This window comes from Rhinolophus sinicus, chromosome 4, assembly GCF_057876585.1.
Source record: "Rhinolophus sinicus isolate RSI-liver-muscle chromosome 4, RSI-T2T, whole genome shotgun sequence".
Taxonomy (NCBI): domain Eukaryota; kingdom Metazoa; phylum Chordata; class Mammalia; order Chiroptera; family Rhinolophidae; genus Rhinolophus; species Rhinolophus sinicus.
This window is the reverse complement of record NC_142504.1, coordinates 37,857,144-37,872,113: the sequence shown is the minus strand read 5'-3', so window position 1 is coordinate 37,872,113 and position 14,970 is coordinate 37,857,144. Positions and strand designations below refer to the sequence as shown.

Sequence of the window (14,970 nt, the reverse complement as noted above, 5' to 3'; positions counted from 1 at the left end):
TATTAGATATTATATCTCTGCCTGAGTTAGTTTTGGTAAGTCAACTTTTTCTAGGAATTTATTCATTCTATGTAAGTTTACAAATATATTGCCATAAAATTTTCATAATTTTTAATTGTCTAATCTCTGTAGCATCTCTACTTAGGCTCCATTTTTCATTTCTAATATTGGTTTGTCTTTTTTTTTTAACTTTTTCCGTAAGTTTATTGTTTTGTGTTTTATTAATCTCAATGGGTCTTTTCAAAGAACCAATTTTTAGCATTGCTTATCCTTTCTATTTTTTATTTCGTTCCTGATTCTTTTAATTTTGTTGAGATTTTCTTCCTTCTACTTTCAGATCTTAATTTTTGTTATCATTTTAAAGGAGTTGACAGAACTTGACTTTATTGAATTATATATAACTTATTTTTAGAACATAGAAGTATCACTATTATCTTGCAACATTTTGAAGCTCTTTGCTCATTAATGAATTAGCAATACATTATTTTTCGAAATGCCATTGACGATCTTTAACATAAAAAAACACAACTTTTAAAAAACATAGTATATCTATAATGCATTTTATCAGAAATCCCTAAATCAAAGAAATGTAACCCATTTAGGCACGCGGAATAAAAGATGCTACAGAAATCATCTTTGAGATGTCAAAAGATGAAAGAAAAGACTTCTACAGGACTATAGCATGGGGTCTCAACCGGCCTTTGTTTGCAGTTTATAGAAGAGTGCTTCGCATGTATGATGACAGAAACCATGTGGGAAAGTATGAAAACTTGTAATGCTGCATGATTTCATGTAACTAGGGGAAATACTTAAGGAACTATTCTTTCTTTTTAATAGTTATGATCAAAGCCTTAGTTGGATACAGCTATACTATGAATTACTGTTGGGTTATATTTCTCCAGATCCATGTTGTGAATATGGTGAAACCTCATTATAATAAAGCCTCTTTTAGAAGTTAGAATCTAAATCACTTTATATAGATTTCATTTAAGACTTAGCTGACTTAATTCATCAAAATCTGCTTTGTAGGAAAGTAACATTAAAAACTATAATAGTGGTTAAAGATTAAGAAGTGTGGAAAGTACTCTAACATTGGTAACGTTTTCCCTGTTCGTTTTTATAGTATAGCATTTTCTAGTTCAGTGACTTTTTAAAAATACAGAATAGAAAATAACTAAGTTTCTTGATGCACGGTGCATGGATTTCTGTCATAGGCAACATGAGAAGGCATTATATTTTCAGTGCAATGATTATATGGTGTTATTGATATATTTTTTAAGTTTCTCTTTGGGAATTTTAGGTACTAATACTATGGCTCACTAGATACCATTTTTAAGAAGAGCTTTGCATTGATTGTATTGAATACCTGCCCACTGAAAAAAAAGAAAGAGCCTTTACATTAGAGCTAAACTATATCAGGTGTCCATGCACGGGTAGAGGAACTAGAGAGAATTTTAATTTTTTCAGTACCTTGTGAGAATTTACCATAGATTTTATTTTTAGCTCTGGTTTACAGTGCCATCGCTAAGTCTTTTAGAATAGCTATGATTTTAGAGTGCCTGGACCTAACTTTGAAATAAAGGAAGAGTTAGGCAGCTCAGGAGCAAATATGTTTTAAAATGTTGAATTTTTCTAGAGAAAATTATAAAGTGCTTACTTTCGTTATACCTCATAATTGTTGTTTTTTAAAAGAAAATAGAAGCATTAATTTTTATTAATCTACTTTGAAATTGGCTACTTTAAAATACTGTCAATATGCTAAGTGATTTAACATTTGACTCTAAGTGAAATTCTGACTTTTATTAAGGTTTTTAGCATCTTTGTTTTAATTGATCTTTTGTTTTAAATTTCTTTAAATTTCTAGATATACACCTGAAGAAATTGAAAAGCTCAAGGAGTAAGTTTTGAAATTTTTATTCATTAATTTTGATAATTGGGTTTTAATTTTTGTTTTGTTTTTTTATGTCTTGCGTTTTAAAAGTTTTACTTTGAAATGTCAAGAGATTTTTGGTAGACTGGTATAATTTAAACCTGCTGTTAAGCATGACTGACCATAAAAAGAACTTAGTCAGATCTATACCTGCACAGAGTAGCCATGCCCATCAATTTAGTTTCTTCCTATTGTCAATTAACAATGAAATGTATCCTTACATCACTGGTAGAGGTTACAAAAGAGATCGGATGGCCATTCTTGGTGGCCTGAAATCTAAATTTGGGAAACTTATTATACCAGGATCAAAACCTGGTTGTGTTACATGGCTTAGTTTAGAATGGTGAGTTGACAGTGTTTCACTTAATGTCTGGGCTGACTCTGCCTTATAAAGGCTATTTCATAGGAAACATTTTTGCTTCATTGAGTTAGGACCATAAAATATGGATTAATGGATTGTATGGATCATGAAAAAATTGAAGGTTGGTCCTATGTATAATGATAAGGACTGGTGAAAAAAACTTTTTCAATATCTGAGAAGAGCTTGTTAGGAGTATTCAAAAGGAGAAAATCTGGGGATTGCCTGGGAGATTGTGTCAATAACCTGAGGGGAAATTTGGTCTTTTTTGAACACATATCCAAGTTACTTATTTCTTCTCTGACCCAGGAAAAAGGCAATTGCTGCCTGTTTTTTTTTCACCCACAGACAACTGTGGACCCCAAAAAAAGGCCACACTTTCAAACTTTGGCTCTCAAAGTATTGCTGCCCACAACTTCCAAACCAGTCAAATGGGAAGAAGAAGAATGAAGAATAAATGATGAAATTAGAAGGGAGAAAACAGTTGAACCCAATGCTGATTGGCAGACTCTTGTTTTAGGCTCCGGATAAAGCATGGCAATGACTGGGCAACAATAGGGGCGGCGCTAGGAAGAAGTGCATCTTCCGTCAAAGATCGGTGCCGACTGATGAAGGATACTTGCAACACAGGTACTGTCAGTGCTGCTGCTGGTTTTGTTTGGGTCACCATTTGAGCTTCCTGCCCCTTTAGAGACTGCTCTCTCTCTGTTCTGGAAAGAAATTTGTAACTCAGTTTAGTTCAGCTTTTATTTTCTAGTCTTCCTTTTTCTTCAGCTTAATAGACCCAACTAATTCTTTATTTTTGTGCTTTTATTTGACATTGTTCACAAGGACACAGCTCCCCAGTTTCAAAGGTTTTAGTTCTAGCATGTTTCCATTTTGCAGCAATTCAAAACTGCATCAGTTGGGAAAGGATTTATTTTTAAGGATTATACACAGGCATTTTTTTAAGGCATATATACAGAAACTAATTTTAATTTAAGCTCTTCTAACTGTTGAACAATAGTTATGAACTCAGGTTTATGAAAAACTTTAGTTCTAGGTAGGTCCTAACTCAGGAAGAAGCTGTATTCCAAAGATTTGTATGTATTTTGCTTATTTGAGACACAAAACATATTTTTCCTAGAAAAAACTAGTGACTGGTGTTTCAGTCCCCAAGGCCAGACCACAAAGGCTGATTTAACTCTTAATGTATACAAATGTACTGCTGATACTGTGAAACCTAACTTTTGTGACCCATGACAGAATTAGGCTCTGCCACTAAACTCTCACTTCACCTTACTAAGCCTCAGTTTCCTCTGTAAAATGAAGAGGTTAGAAGAGGTGATCTCGTAGTTCCCTTTTAGCCCGAATGTTCTCTGAAGGTTCCACAATCTGTGGACCAGTCTTTCAATAAGAAAAATAGTTCTCAGGTTAAGCTTGAGCTTCTAGGAAATACATTTTCTGCCCTCACCGCCCTACCCTGCTAAAGTGGAATCAGTAATGTTTCCTGCTTAGCTAGTCCATCAGCACTATTACCTGCAAGGCACTGAGGACATAAATTTCACCAGCGCTGTCATTCTGAGGTTGATTGACAACGTAATGAATGAAGCAGGAATGGGAGCTTTATTTAGATTCCGGATGGACCCCAGAGTTGCATGTAAGATGCTATGAGTACAGCACCCCTTTTGTTACCATACTTTGGAAAAACACTGTGCCATTCCTTGATTGCCAGCCTGAGGGGTTGATCTACCTGTCACCTTTCCATGCTGCTATGTATTGTTTCTGATCAGGACTTTTGTACTAGGCCACGAGACAGCACTGTCTGAGTTTTCCCTCCCTTTCTTACCATGCTAAACAAGGAGATCAGGATTTTGTCTTGAATTCATGGTATCCGGACCTGTGCCTTGCACATAATAATGAGTCAATAAATGTTTGTTGAATGAACAAGTCCTCAAAGCAAGAACAGACCCTTTTTGAATTTTTCTAGAAGTTTCTAGCTATTAGTAATAAGTGGAAGAGGTTAAAAAGGTTCTCTTTTTTTTTCTTTCTATTTTACTACTCAAGTTGTGTAAGAAAAGACCAAGAGGAACATTTGATGTTATCAGTGGGTTTATGGGTTCAGAAAAACCTGGAATAAAAATATGCATGAATACCAGTATCAGACTTAAAATTCATCACAGCTTGAAGTTGGGAGTCTTAGGTGAGACTAAGAAAAAAGTATGAGTTTCTTTGTCCATCAAACCATTGATGAAGCTCTTCCCGTTAGGTAGTTTTTCCTAGAATCAGTCAGTGCTTTCTATTAGGATTCTGTATTCTTTTGTACTAAGAAAGAACCTTACTGGGCTATTAAAATGCAGCTGTCTTACCAGGTATATGTGGTTTCCCACCTGACGGTCATTTGGAAACACTTTTGAGTACTACAGTGTACTTCCCCTCAATCCTTACAAATACAGGGCTGAGTTTGAGAAGGTAGCAGTAGTAGTCTTAATGATTTCCTTCTTTCAGGGAAGTGGACAGAAGAAGAAGAAAAGAGACTTGCAGAGGTGGTCCATGAATTGACAAGCACTGAGCCAGGTGACATAGTCACACAGGGTGTGTCTTGGGCAGCTGTGGCAGAACGTGTGGGTACCCGCTCAGAAAAGCAGTGTCGTTCTAAATGGCTCAACTACCTGAACTGGAAACAGAGTGGAGGTACTGAGTGGACCAAGGAAGATGAAATCAATCTCATCCTCAGGTTTGTGTCCTAAATCTTTTAATGACAAAAGCTCCTTAATTGTTGTGGTTGTCTTGATTGATTTGGGTTTCCTTATGTCTTTGGGTTTCCTTATATGTCTAATGTCTAAAAAGCATCTTTTCTGTAGAGAGACACTGTTTGAGATCCTAAGTATTTCATATTGAGCTCTTTGTTTTGTTTTGTGTTTATTCCTTTTTAGTGGATAATAGTGCTCACGCAAAGTACCAGATTGAAGGCATGGAGACTGAAGTCCTCTCTATATCCACAGAACAGGTATGGCACAGGTAGCGGCAGTGCAGCTTTTCCACTGTCCCACCAATGTGCCTCAGTCCTAGCCCAGGGGCCATACTCAGGGTCGAGGGGCTGTTCAGTCTCCATGCCCTTCAATTTTGGGCCACTGTATGAAGATTGCCAAAAAGGGGGCCCAGACTAGTTACCCCACACCTTCAGACTGGACCAAATCAGAGACTTCCGTTTCATACATATCCAAAAAACTTTACGATAATACTCCCAAGTTTATTTTTTAAATTAGTTTAACTGTTAAGACTTAGTGACTCAAGTAGGCAAAAATACCAGCAAGAAAATATTTGAGACACTGAATAGTAGCGATCATTGTGGCTACTCCCTACTAAAAATCAAAATCCACATTTAAAGCTAAAAACAGTTAAAACTAAAAAACAAACAAATCATTAAAACCCCAAATGTAGTCATTTGGGGGGCAGGTCTTCTGTATTTGGGGTTTTATGGGGTTTTTTTGGTTGCTGCTGGAATATTGTTTTTGTCTCGTTATTTTGAGGGTTTTGTTCTTAATAGTTTTTATCAACTAATCATCTTTTAGCTCATTTCTAAACCTTTTTCATTTTGCAAATGGAAAAGATCAGATCCGGGAAATACTTACTGTGACACACTATAAAACATTGCAGAACATTATACAACGAAACTTCTTCTTATCCTATTCTCACCTTTAGCTACTCCCTTTCCTTCACAGTGCTTCCTCTGGTTCATAATTTATGGTTCAGTCCATTGGTTGTACCATTAACAAAAGGCTGCTACTGGTGACATTTCATAGCTCTTAGCCCTAGAAGCAGGTCTGCACTGCTAGAATCCTTTCCCATACAACTTAATAGCATGTTGGTGACATAACCTGCCATTCCTGTTATCCCCAGTGCCCTCATGTGTAGTCAGAGGGTTCTTATGCGAAAATAAATTGACATCTAACAGATGCTTGTTTTGTAATCTGTAGGATAGCAGAGCTTGATGTAGCTGATGAAAATGACATAAACTGGGATCTGTTAGCGGAGGGATGGAGCAGTGTCCGTTCACCACAATGGCTTCGAAGTAAATGGTGGACCATCAAAAGGCAAATTGCAAACCATAAGGATGTTTCGTTCCCTGGTAATGTATTATTTGCCAAAGTCCTTTCCTTGTTTTAATCATATTTACTTCTCAGGAGTTAGAGGTTAGAAGTTCTTTGCCTCAGCTAGGAATACAAAATCATAGATTTTCACTTAAACTTCTGCCCTATTTCTTTGGAAAATAAGAGTTGATGTGATTTGTAATTTTTGAAGCACCGAAGATAAAAATACACACATTGACATACATTCTTGTTCTCTCGCATTAACTATGCAGAGGAACTAAATTTTACATAAATATTTTCTTTATGTACAAAGACGTATTTCTAAACAAGTTAAATCAACATTTATGAGTTGAATAATTTCAAATATCTTAACTGGGTTTTTATAGAGAAATTCTCATTTAGTGAACAAAAACTGTACATTTCTAATTTCATTTTTATGAAAATCTGGAGATCTTAAGTTGGATTTACTTAAAAGAGAGGTATAGCATAGTTTTCTCTTCATCGCCTGCTGTGCACTTAGGCACTAAACTAAGTTGTACAGTCTTGTTTAATTTAGGTAATCAAACTCATTCCCCTTAATATAGCTCTCCAATTAGTTTTCCAAAAGAAAATTAAATGCTGAGAAGCATTGGCTCGATGAAAATGTGGTGTTTTAAAAATTTAGATAACTAGCTATTTATAAATCTGATGTTAAAACGCAGAAGAGTGAATGAATACTAATGTAACGTGAACCCAGACAGATTGCAGCATCTCCTGACAGGACTGATGTAGTTTATCAGGACCAGTGCAAGACGGCAAGTCTAGAATTGGCTTTCCTGTACAGAAACTCAAGGTGCTTGCTATTACTGTTTTGGAAAAGATCAGCTGCTGCTCTGGAGTTGTGAGTTACACTCACAGCCAACTGATTATGCTCTTGCAGTGGCTAACACAGTCAAATGCCCTGAGTCTTTGGAAAAAAATTACACTATTCATTTAAAAATTAAATTAGCTACTTAGCATTACCAATCTTTTTCCTAAATAATAAGAATTTTATGAAGAAGCCGTAAGACACAGAAAATGTCCTATTTCCTCACACAGCTATTGTTTTAATACATCTTAGGTGGCAAGAACAATAATATGTTATGAATGTTTTTAATCTGTTGTGGTGGGTAACGTTTCCAAAAATTTCCAGACAGGTTGTAGTTTTAAAATATTTTTATTGTTATTTTGGTAAGATTTCACATCCATTATACAATTATTTATTCCAAATACTTTCCCTCCTTGCCCCCCACCTCCCTTGCTGCTTAGATGGTGGTGTCGGAGAATCAATGTTCTTTTTGTCTACCCATCTCCCTTCAGTCTTAATAAAAGGTCTTAAACAGTTACATGAGAATCAAAAAAACAACCCAACGCTTTTGGAGAATAAATCAGGATCTGGAGTTCCAAACAGTAATTCCAATTCCAGCGTACAGCACGTTCAGATCAGAGTCGCCCGCCTGGAAGACAATACATCCCTCTCTCCAGGCCCCATGACAGCCCTGCAGATCCCGGTCCAGATCACTCATGTCTGTAAGTGCTGAGACCTCAAGATTCCTTGCTGTTCCACCTATGTGATTTGGTTAATGGCTCTGACACCTTGCAGTCTTGCAAGAATGCTGACAGGAAGTTATCCAAGTTTGACAAATTAAAGGAGATCTAAGGCATTTTATGTTTATTAGCTCAATTAATATTTGCACAAAAGATGAATGTGTGACAGGCAGGACTGATAACCAACTGCCCCGCCATTGACCATTTTAAATCATCATTCTAGATGTTAAAGAAATTAATGGTTAATAGAAAGCTACCTAAAATACAGTCAATTGAGCAAGGAAAATAGAGTTCCAAAGGTGGCACATCATTTGTAGTAATTCACCAGAAGCAAAAACTAGGAATGGATTTGAGGTGGTATATAGAAGAAATGGATTCTGGTGAAGTTGAAAAAGATTTTCTTCAGGGAGCCAGTTTCGTATGGGAACTGTTTTGTTTACCACTTTTCCTTAGCCTCTGACTTTTTTTGTGCTTAATGAGATTATGAGAACCTAGCAATTGTAGGAAGGAGAAATGTAGTTCCTATCTAAGCCAAGGTGATCTTTCTTCCCATTAGACTGACAAAAGGAGAACAAAATTCTCAAAACCATATTATTATTATTATTTTTACCTTCGCTTATTTTTTTGTTTTTTTATTCTTCACTTATTTTTACCGTTCTTTTTTCCTACATAATGAGACTTGCCTATGGAAAGGTCATTGCCAGTGGTACAGTGTGTTACTGTCAACCAGGGGGTTATTGCCATTTTGATTGGGACAAGTCTTTGTTGCAGGATGCTCAGTGTCCCTTGATCTCACCCACAAAATGCCAGTCGTGCTTTCTAATCATGATGATGAATAGAAATACCCTACAGATTTTCAAATATACTGTTATCCCGTTTGAGAATCACTGGGCCACCTATTAGTGTTAACATTATGTGTCTGTAGGTAAAATGACTGTCAAAGCTACCTTAGAGACATTTAAACTAATCAGTCGTGCCTGTCTTATTCTTAAACTTCTAATTTAAATTTGGTTATTTGCTTTAGCTTTCTACCAATGTAATAAAGCATGAAGAACTTTTTTTTGGCACTGTTTGTTTTTATAGTCTTGAGAATTGCAAAGCCACTGAAATTACTTGTTTACCATAAACATGAGAGCTACTGTTGGCTATAAATTGATTGTGCATGGAGATTGTTACAATTTTCTTTGGTTATTGGGTTGGTGACACTTTTTGGGAAAACACAAAACATTTTATAAGTCATACCTTAATATTCATTCACAGCATGGCTTTTTAAAAGTATTTAGAATAATTTTATTTCAGTAAGAAATGTGAGTATAGTAAGAGTTTTACTACACACCCATTATTGTTGACATTCAGGCTACAACCGCATGATCATTTCTTCCCTTTAGATTAAGGGTCAGGGGTTGGCAAACTCTCAGGCCAGAACAGTAAATGTGAATATGTTAGGCTTTGCAGGCCACATGGGTCTCTCTGGAATTCTGTTACGTTTTTAAACAATTTTTTAAAAGTATAAAACCATTGTTAGCCTTGAGCCACATTTGTCTGCGACCATAGTTTGCTTACTCTTGATTTAGGTTACTTATCCGAAATCACTTCAAGTTATTCTAGATATGATCTTAAGAATCCATGAAATAGTAAGAGAAATAATACAAATCAAGTGTATTTCTTTTGGTAAAGGTGCCACATTTCTTTCAAACTGGGAAGTGTTATAGTTAGACTATAATAAACAAAAAACACTACACATTAAAAGTCGATTCCCAGTCATTTTCACATGGATTTACCTGCAGGTGTGACTGAAAACACCAAATGGATCACATTTCTTCTAGTAAGTCTTAGTTCTACATAACCTTCAGCAGACAATGATCAAGTCTGAGTCTCAGCTAACACACATAAAGAGATTATACTATCTGATCTCCAAAGTGCTGTTCAGTCTCCCAAACATGGTCTTCTGAAATAATCCTTACATTTATTTCATGTTTTTTGATCCTCACAACTACAGAGGGGGCCAAAAAAAATGTATACACATTTTAAGAAAGGAAAGAACTATTGAAACTGTAATATTCAATATATACCAGTAACAAAAGATGAAAACAAATCATGTGTATGCATTTTTTTTGGCACCCCTGGTATATGAGGTAGGCAGAACAGATGAAGTCTCTGAACATTACTCTGGAGTAAAGTAAGTTATTTGCCAAGATTTACATTGCTAGGAAATGATGCCACTAGAACTAAAACCTAGTGTTTTGGGACCACCATTCCAGGCATCTATTCCACTTTCCAGAATGTCCAGGAAATTATTTTTTACCAAGTCCCTGTCTCTTTACAGGTTAGCGTTAATGTATTCCTCTTACTTCCTGGCATTAGAAATATTTTATGATGTATTCCAGGGGTTAACAAACATTGTCTCTCTCATAGCTACTCAATTCTGCCTTTGTAGTGCAAAAGCAGCCATAGAAAATACAAAAATGAACAGGCGTAGCTGTGCTCCTATAATACCTTATTTACAAGACCTGGTGGTAGGCTGGATTTGGCTATGGGCCGTACTTTGCCAACCCCTCATCTATGCCATATCAGATCCATTAGATTTCGTGTATCACGTAAGAAATGTAAATGACTTCAGGTTTCTAGGCAAATTACTCAATGTAGGATTGCCTGCAGAATAACTGAGTGTACCAGGGAAATGTAAATTTACAAAGTATTTTATTCATTGTTGTCCTTGTTCTTCCCACAGCTTCAACGGACCCCCCTGCTGCTACTGTTGACTCAGAAACAATAACACTAAACAGTGGAACACTACAAACGTTTGAAATTCTTCCAGTGAGTAATACTTCACAAAGTTGATAGATATTGGCCATTTTTATGTATAAGAAAGATCATTTGGTATCAGTTTTAGAAATGTTACACCTAAGCAAATGAAATATAAAAACATGACTGACATTAAGTACAACTGTGTCCATGGTTTTTGAGGCTAGATGGTTAGAAGACATGTAAATCAGATTTCCACTTTTATAATTAATTTTAGTTTTTCTTCATCTGTATATAAACCAATTACATGCTCTTTTAATATATGAAAATGACAGTGCCAATGAGTAGAGGACGTGCTATGGCTTTGTATTAAGTCATAAGCAAATACATAAGCAAAAGGTTCACTGGTTATTTGAGAAAAAGTTGTGGAACGGATTATTTAACAATATTCATTTAGTAAACATTGCTCTAGCCGTTGGGGATACAGAATTTGAAAGTCCCAGTCCTAAATTGTGTAGCAACTTTGGAAAAGAATCTTGCAGTCCCTAAAAAGGTTAAATATACAGTTACCATATGACCAATTCTAATCCCAGGTATACCTAAGAGAAATATGCTCACATAAAAACTTGTACATGAAGGTTCACATTCATAATATCCAAAAAGTGGAAACAACCCAAACATCCATCCACTGATAAATGGGTAAATAAAACGTGCTATAGCCACACAAGTGATTATTTGACAATCCAATGAATGCAGTACTAATATATACCGTCATACAGTAAGGATGAACCTTGAAAACACACTACGTGAAAGGAACTAGACACAAAATACCATATAGTGTATGACTGCCATTTATTTGAACCGTTCAAAATAGTCAAACCTATAGAGACAGAAAGCAGATGGTCGTTGTCTATGCTAAGAGGTTTGGGGGAGAAATGGGGCATGACTGCTAATTTGAATGGGGTTTCTTTTGGGGGTAATGGAAAATTTTAAGTCCCACTTCTTGCTCTGTGTTCTAAAATAGGGTAAACCCAGAACTACCTCATTTCTCATGAAGAAAATATAAAATACCTTCTATTTAAATTATGTCAAGATTTATTTGCTGTGAAAAACAAGTGGTATTAGTGCAAGAGTTTATCTTCTCTACAGCCAAATCTCCCAAGGATGGCCAACACAGCAAAAGGTTCTCTTTTGAGAACAACCTTGGAACTTCTACTACAAGTTTACTTAAACCTGTTTCCTACACCAGTGGTCTCCAAAATAGGGATGTATAAGATAACCCTTTTTCACAGGTAGAAAACAGAACTTCACTTTTTCACTACCTTCCCCTCCCCATGGCCAAATAAACTGTAGATATATATTTAGGGTATGTGTTTGGGTTTTTACTTATGGGGTTCTAATAAAATATTTAGAGACTTCTGTCCTCATTTAATAGGGGATGATAATATTGCCTCAGCTTCAAAAAAATGTGAGCATTGAATGTATTTCATACATTAAATAAAGTACATGCATTATAATATACATGTAAAGTATTTACTGCCTGACCGTATGTGATTAATAAATACAGCCAACCATTAGGAAAACAATCAGCTTTCACTTTTATGGAGGAAAGAAATTGAGTCCACACTGTGTGCCAGATACCACTGTAATCATTTCTAATCCTCACAACCCTTTCCATGAGACGTAGTTCTTAGCCTCACTTTAGCAATAAGGAAACCGAGATCCAGTGAGTTAGTACTCAGGAGAGCCATTGTGGCTGAAGTCCACAGATCACTTCAAACTAAAGAACAGGCTAATGCCTTTAACCTCCAGCTCTATTTTAAGTGCAACTACTTTTACTTTAGTATGTTAGGATAAACCAAACTCAAGTTATTATATAGAAACTTAATGGCTGTGAAAGGTGTACGGGTGTTGAATAGTTTTGTTATGCTTCCGGTCTCAAAAAATAAATGTAAGATCTGTTTATCAGCTTTTCAAGTAGAAATTTTTTTTCCGTCAGGACACTGCTAATCGCTGTTTCTTACGTTTCCCCTAAATATTTGCTAAAATTATACTATGAAAAAAATTCTGTTCAAGTTAACACTGCTGCAGTGCCTTGTCAAAAATGTGAAGCTTTTTAAACTTGGAGACTGCCAGTTTTTGTGAGCTACAGAAAGGGTAACGAGGGCAGATGGGTGTGCTGGGTCACTGCCTGGAAAGCAGCTCTTTTGACCCTGTCTTGATGCTGTGAAACAAAGACCTGAGACCGGACCACATAAATACAGGCAGTGAAGAGCAGGAGAAAGGCCTAGCCTCTCTGTTAAACCTTCAGGGCAGGTAATGACCTATGATAAATAGTCAAGAATATCATACCCTTCATTTTATTACTTATTTGCACCTTCAACTGGTAAGTACATTTGTGGCTAGTAAATTAAAGTCAGTCCCCATTTTGGATGCAAAGCTGAACTTACGAGTACTACGAAGTCTCCTTACTTAGTTGTCTGCTGTACCTATGTTGATCTTGTTTTTCTTTCTCCTTTAGTCTTTCCATTTACAGCCCACTGGCACTCCAGGCACCTACCTACTTCAGACAAGCTCAAGCCAAGGCCTTCCCCTAACTCTGACTGCTAGTCCCACAGTGACCCTGACAGCTGCTGCTCCTGCTTCTCCGGAACAGATCATTGTTCATGCTTTATCCGTATGTCACCTTACAGACGTTACTTGGTTTTTCTAGTTTTTGTAGAGAAGACTGGCTAACTGACAAGTGTCACCACATTTTTCCAATTTTTAATAATATGATAGAACCTATATGCTTTCAATAACAGTATCTTTGGGGGTGGGAGGGAGTTGATTTTTTAGCTCAGTTCAAGTATTTGAGTCTGTTAGGAACCAGGATTAGGAGATGCAAAATATAAGAGCCAAAACAAATACAGTCTGTCACTCTGCCTTCACTGGGGTAAATCCCTCACCCCGTGTCTCCTTACCTGTGATGGACTTATATTAGGGGAATAGGGACCTTAGGAGAGCAGAGGCCCCGAAGGGAAAAGAACAGGGTTTCTAGAAAAGTAGTGATAAGAACATTACATTTCCAGAGGTGAGAGGTGGGGGGAACAGTAGCCCATATTAGCACCTATAAATGTCATTTATTGCCTATAACTTGAATATGGTAGGTACTTTTTCATTTTGCCATTGTTTGTTTTCTTTAACATTTTATAGCCAGAACATTTGTTGAACACAAGTGACAATGTTACAGTGCAGTGTCACACACCAAGAGTCATCATTCAGACAGTCGCCACAGAGGACATCACTGCTTCCATATCCCAAGCAGAACTGACAGTAGATAGTGATATTCACTCATCTGATTTTCCTGAGCCTCCAGATGCCCTGGAAGCAGACACTTTCCCAGGTGAAATTCATCAACCTAAGGTGACTGTAGAGCCATCATTTAATGATGCTCATGTATCTAAATTCAGTGACCAAAATAGCACAGAACTGATGAATAGTGTTATGGTCAGAACAGAAGACCTTAAACAAGAGGAGGAATCACCCTCTCATTTAGCCCGGGCTTATGTTACGGAGGTAAGTTGCACTTAAGGGAATAGCCTGTGGGTTCTCACCTTGAGCTCAAACCTACAGTTTGGAAAGAGCCTAGAAATAATTTGTGGAGTCATATCCTCTGGTACCTTCCTTTTTTCTTTAGATACTAAATAAAGTGCAAACCCCCACCTCTGACCTCACAAGTATCAGACAACCAGCTGTCTTACTGTTTCTCACTAAAAGCTTTCCCTCTCCACCTCTAAGACATTTAGAAATGTTTGTTGGAACCCATGGAAGCAATTTCCTGAGGGTGGGTAGTCATCGATCTTTGTGGTTTAGCTTAGGAACCTCACCCCACAATAAAACAGAATTATTTCTATGTTCAGGGGACCTATAACCAAATTGGTTCTTTTAAGTTCTTTTTTAATATTTAGTACATTAGATATGAAGTTATTACTTTTGTCCATTTTAGGACCTTTCTTTTATATTCTAATTTTAAAATGGGATAATGTTTAAAAGTTAAGTCCTTTCAAACCTAAACGTGTTTTGGATGTTAAGGAAAATAAGGAATATGAGTCACTCTCCTTTTATCTTTATTTAGGATTTAGAGTCTCCTACTATAGAAGAACAAGTTGATCAAACAATTGATGATGAAACAATCCTTATTGTTCCTTCACCACACGGCTTTATCCAGGCATCTGATGTCATCGATACAGAATCTGTCTTGCCTTTGACAACACTAACAGGTGCTGTTACCGCTCCGTCACGTGCCTACTAAGTCT

General features: G+C 36.5%; 1 protein-coding gene across 9 annotated transcripts in view; it reads left to right on the top strand.

Moving 5' to 3' along the window:
- DMTF1 (cyclin D binding myb like transcription factor 1) overlaps positions 1-14,970 on the top strand; it is a 45,229-nt gene that overhangs the window by 28,760 nt on the left and 1,499 nt on the right. For 4 of the 9 annotated variants that reach the window (XM_019749749.3, XM_074340669.2, XM_088797781.1 and 1 more), the window contains 10 exons: positions 603-760; positions 1,865-1,897; positions 2,809-2,918; positions 4,776-5,004; positions 6,248-6,399; positions 7,649-7,909; positions 10,659-10,744; positions 13,194-13,349; positions 13,868-14,230; positions 14,790-14,934. In XM_019749749.3, the coding sequence (XP_019605308.3) occupies positions 603-760; positions 1,865-1,897; positions 2,809-2,918; positions 4,776-5,004; positions 6,248-6,399; positions 7,649-7,909; positions 10,659-10,744; positions 13,194-13,349; positions 13,868-14,230; positions 14,790-14,934 (1,693 nt within the window). The remainder of the gene's footprint in view (positions 1-602; positions 761-1,864; positions 1,898-2,808; positions 2,919-4,775; positions 5,005-6,247; positions 6,400-7,648; positions 7,910-10,658; positions 10,745-13,193; positions 13,350-13,867; positions 14,231-14,789; positions 14,935-14,970) is intronic. The other 5 variants (XM_074340672.2, XM_074340673.2, XR_012498868.2 and 2 more) reach the window with 4 other exon arrangements.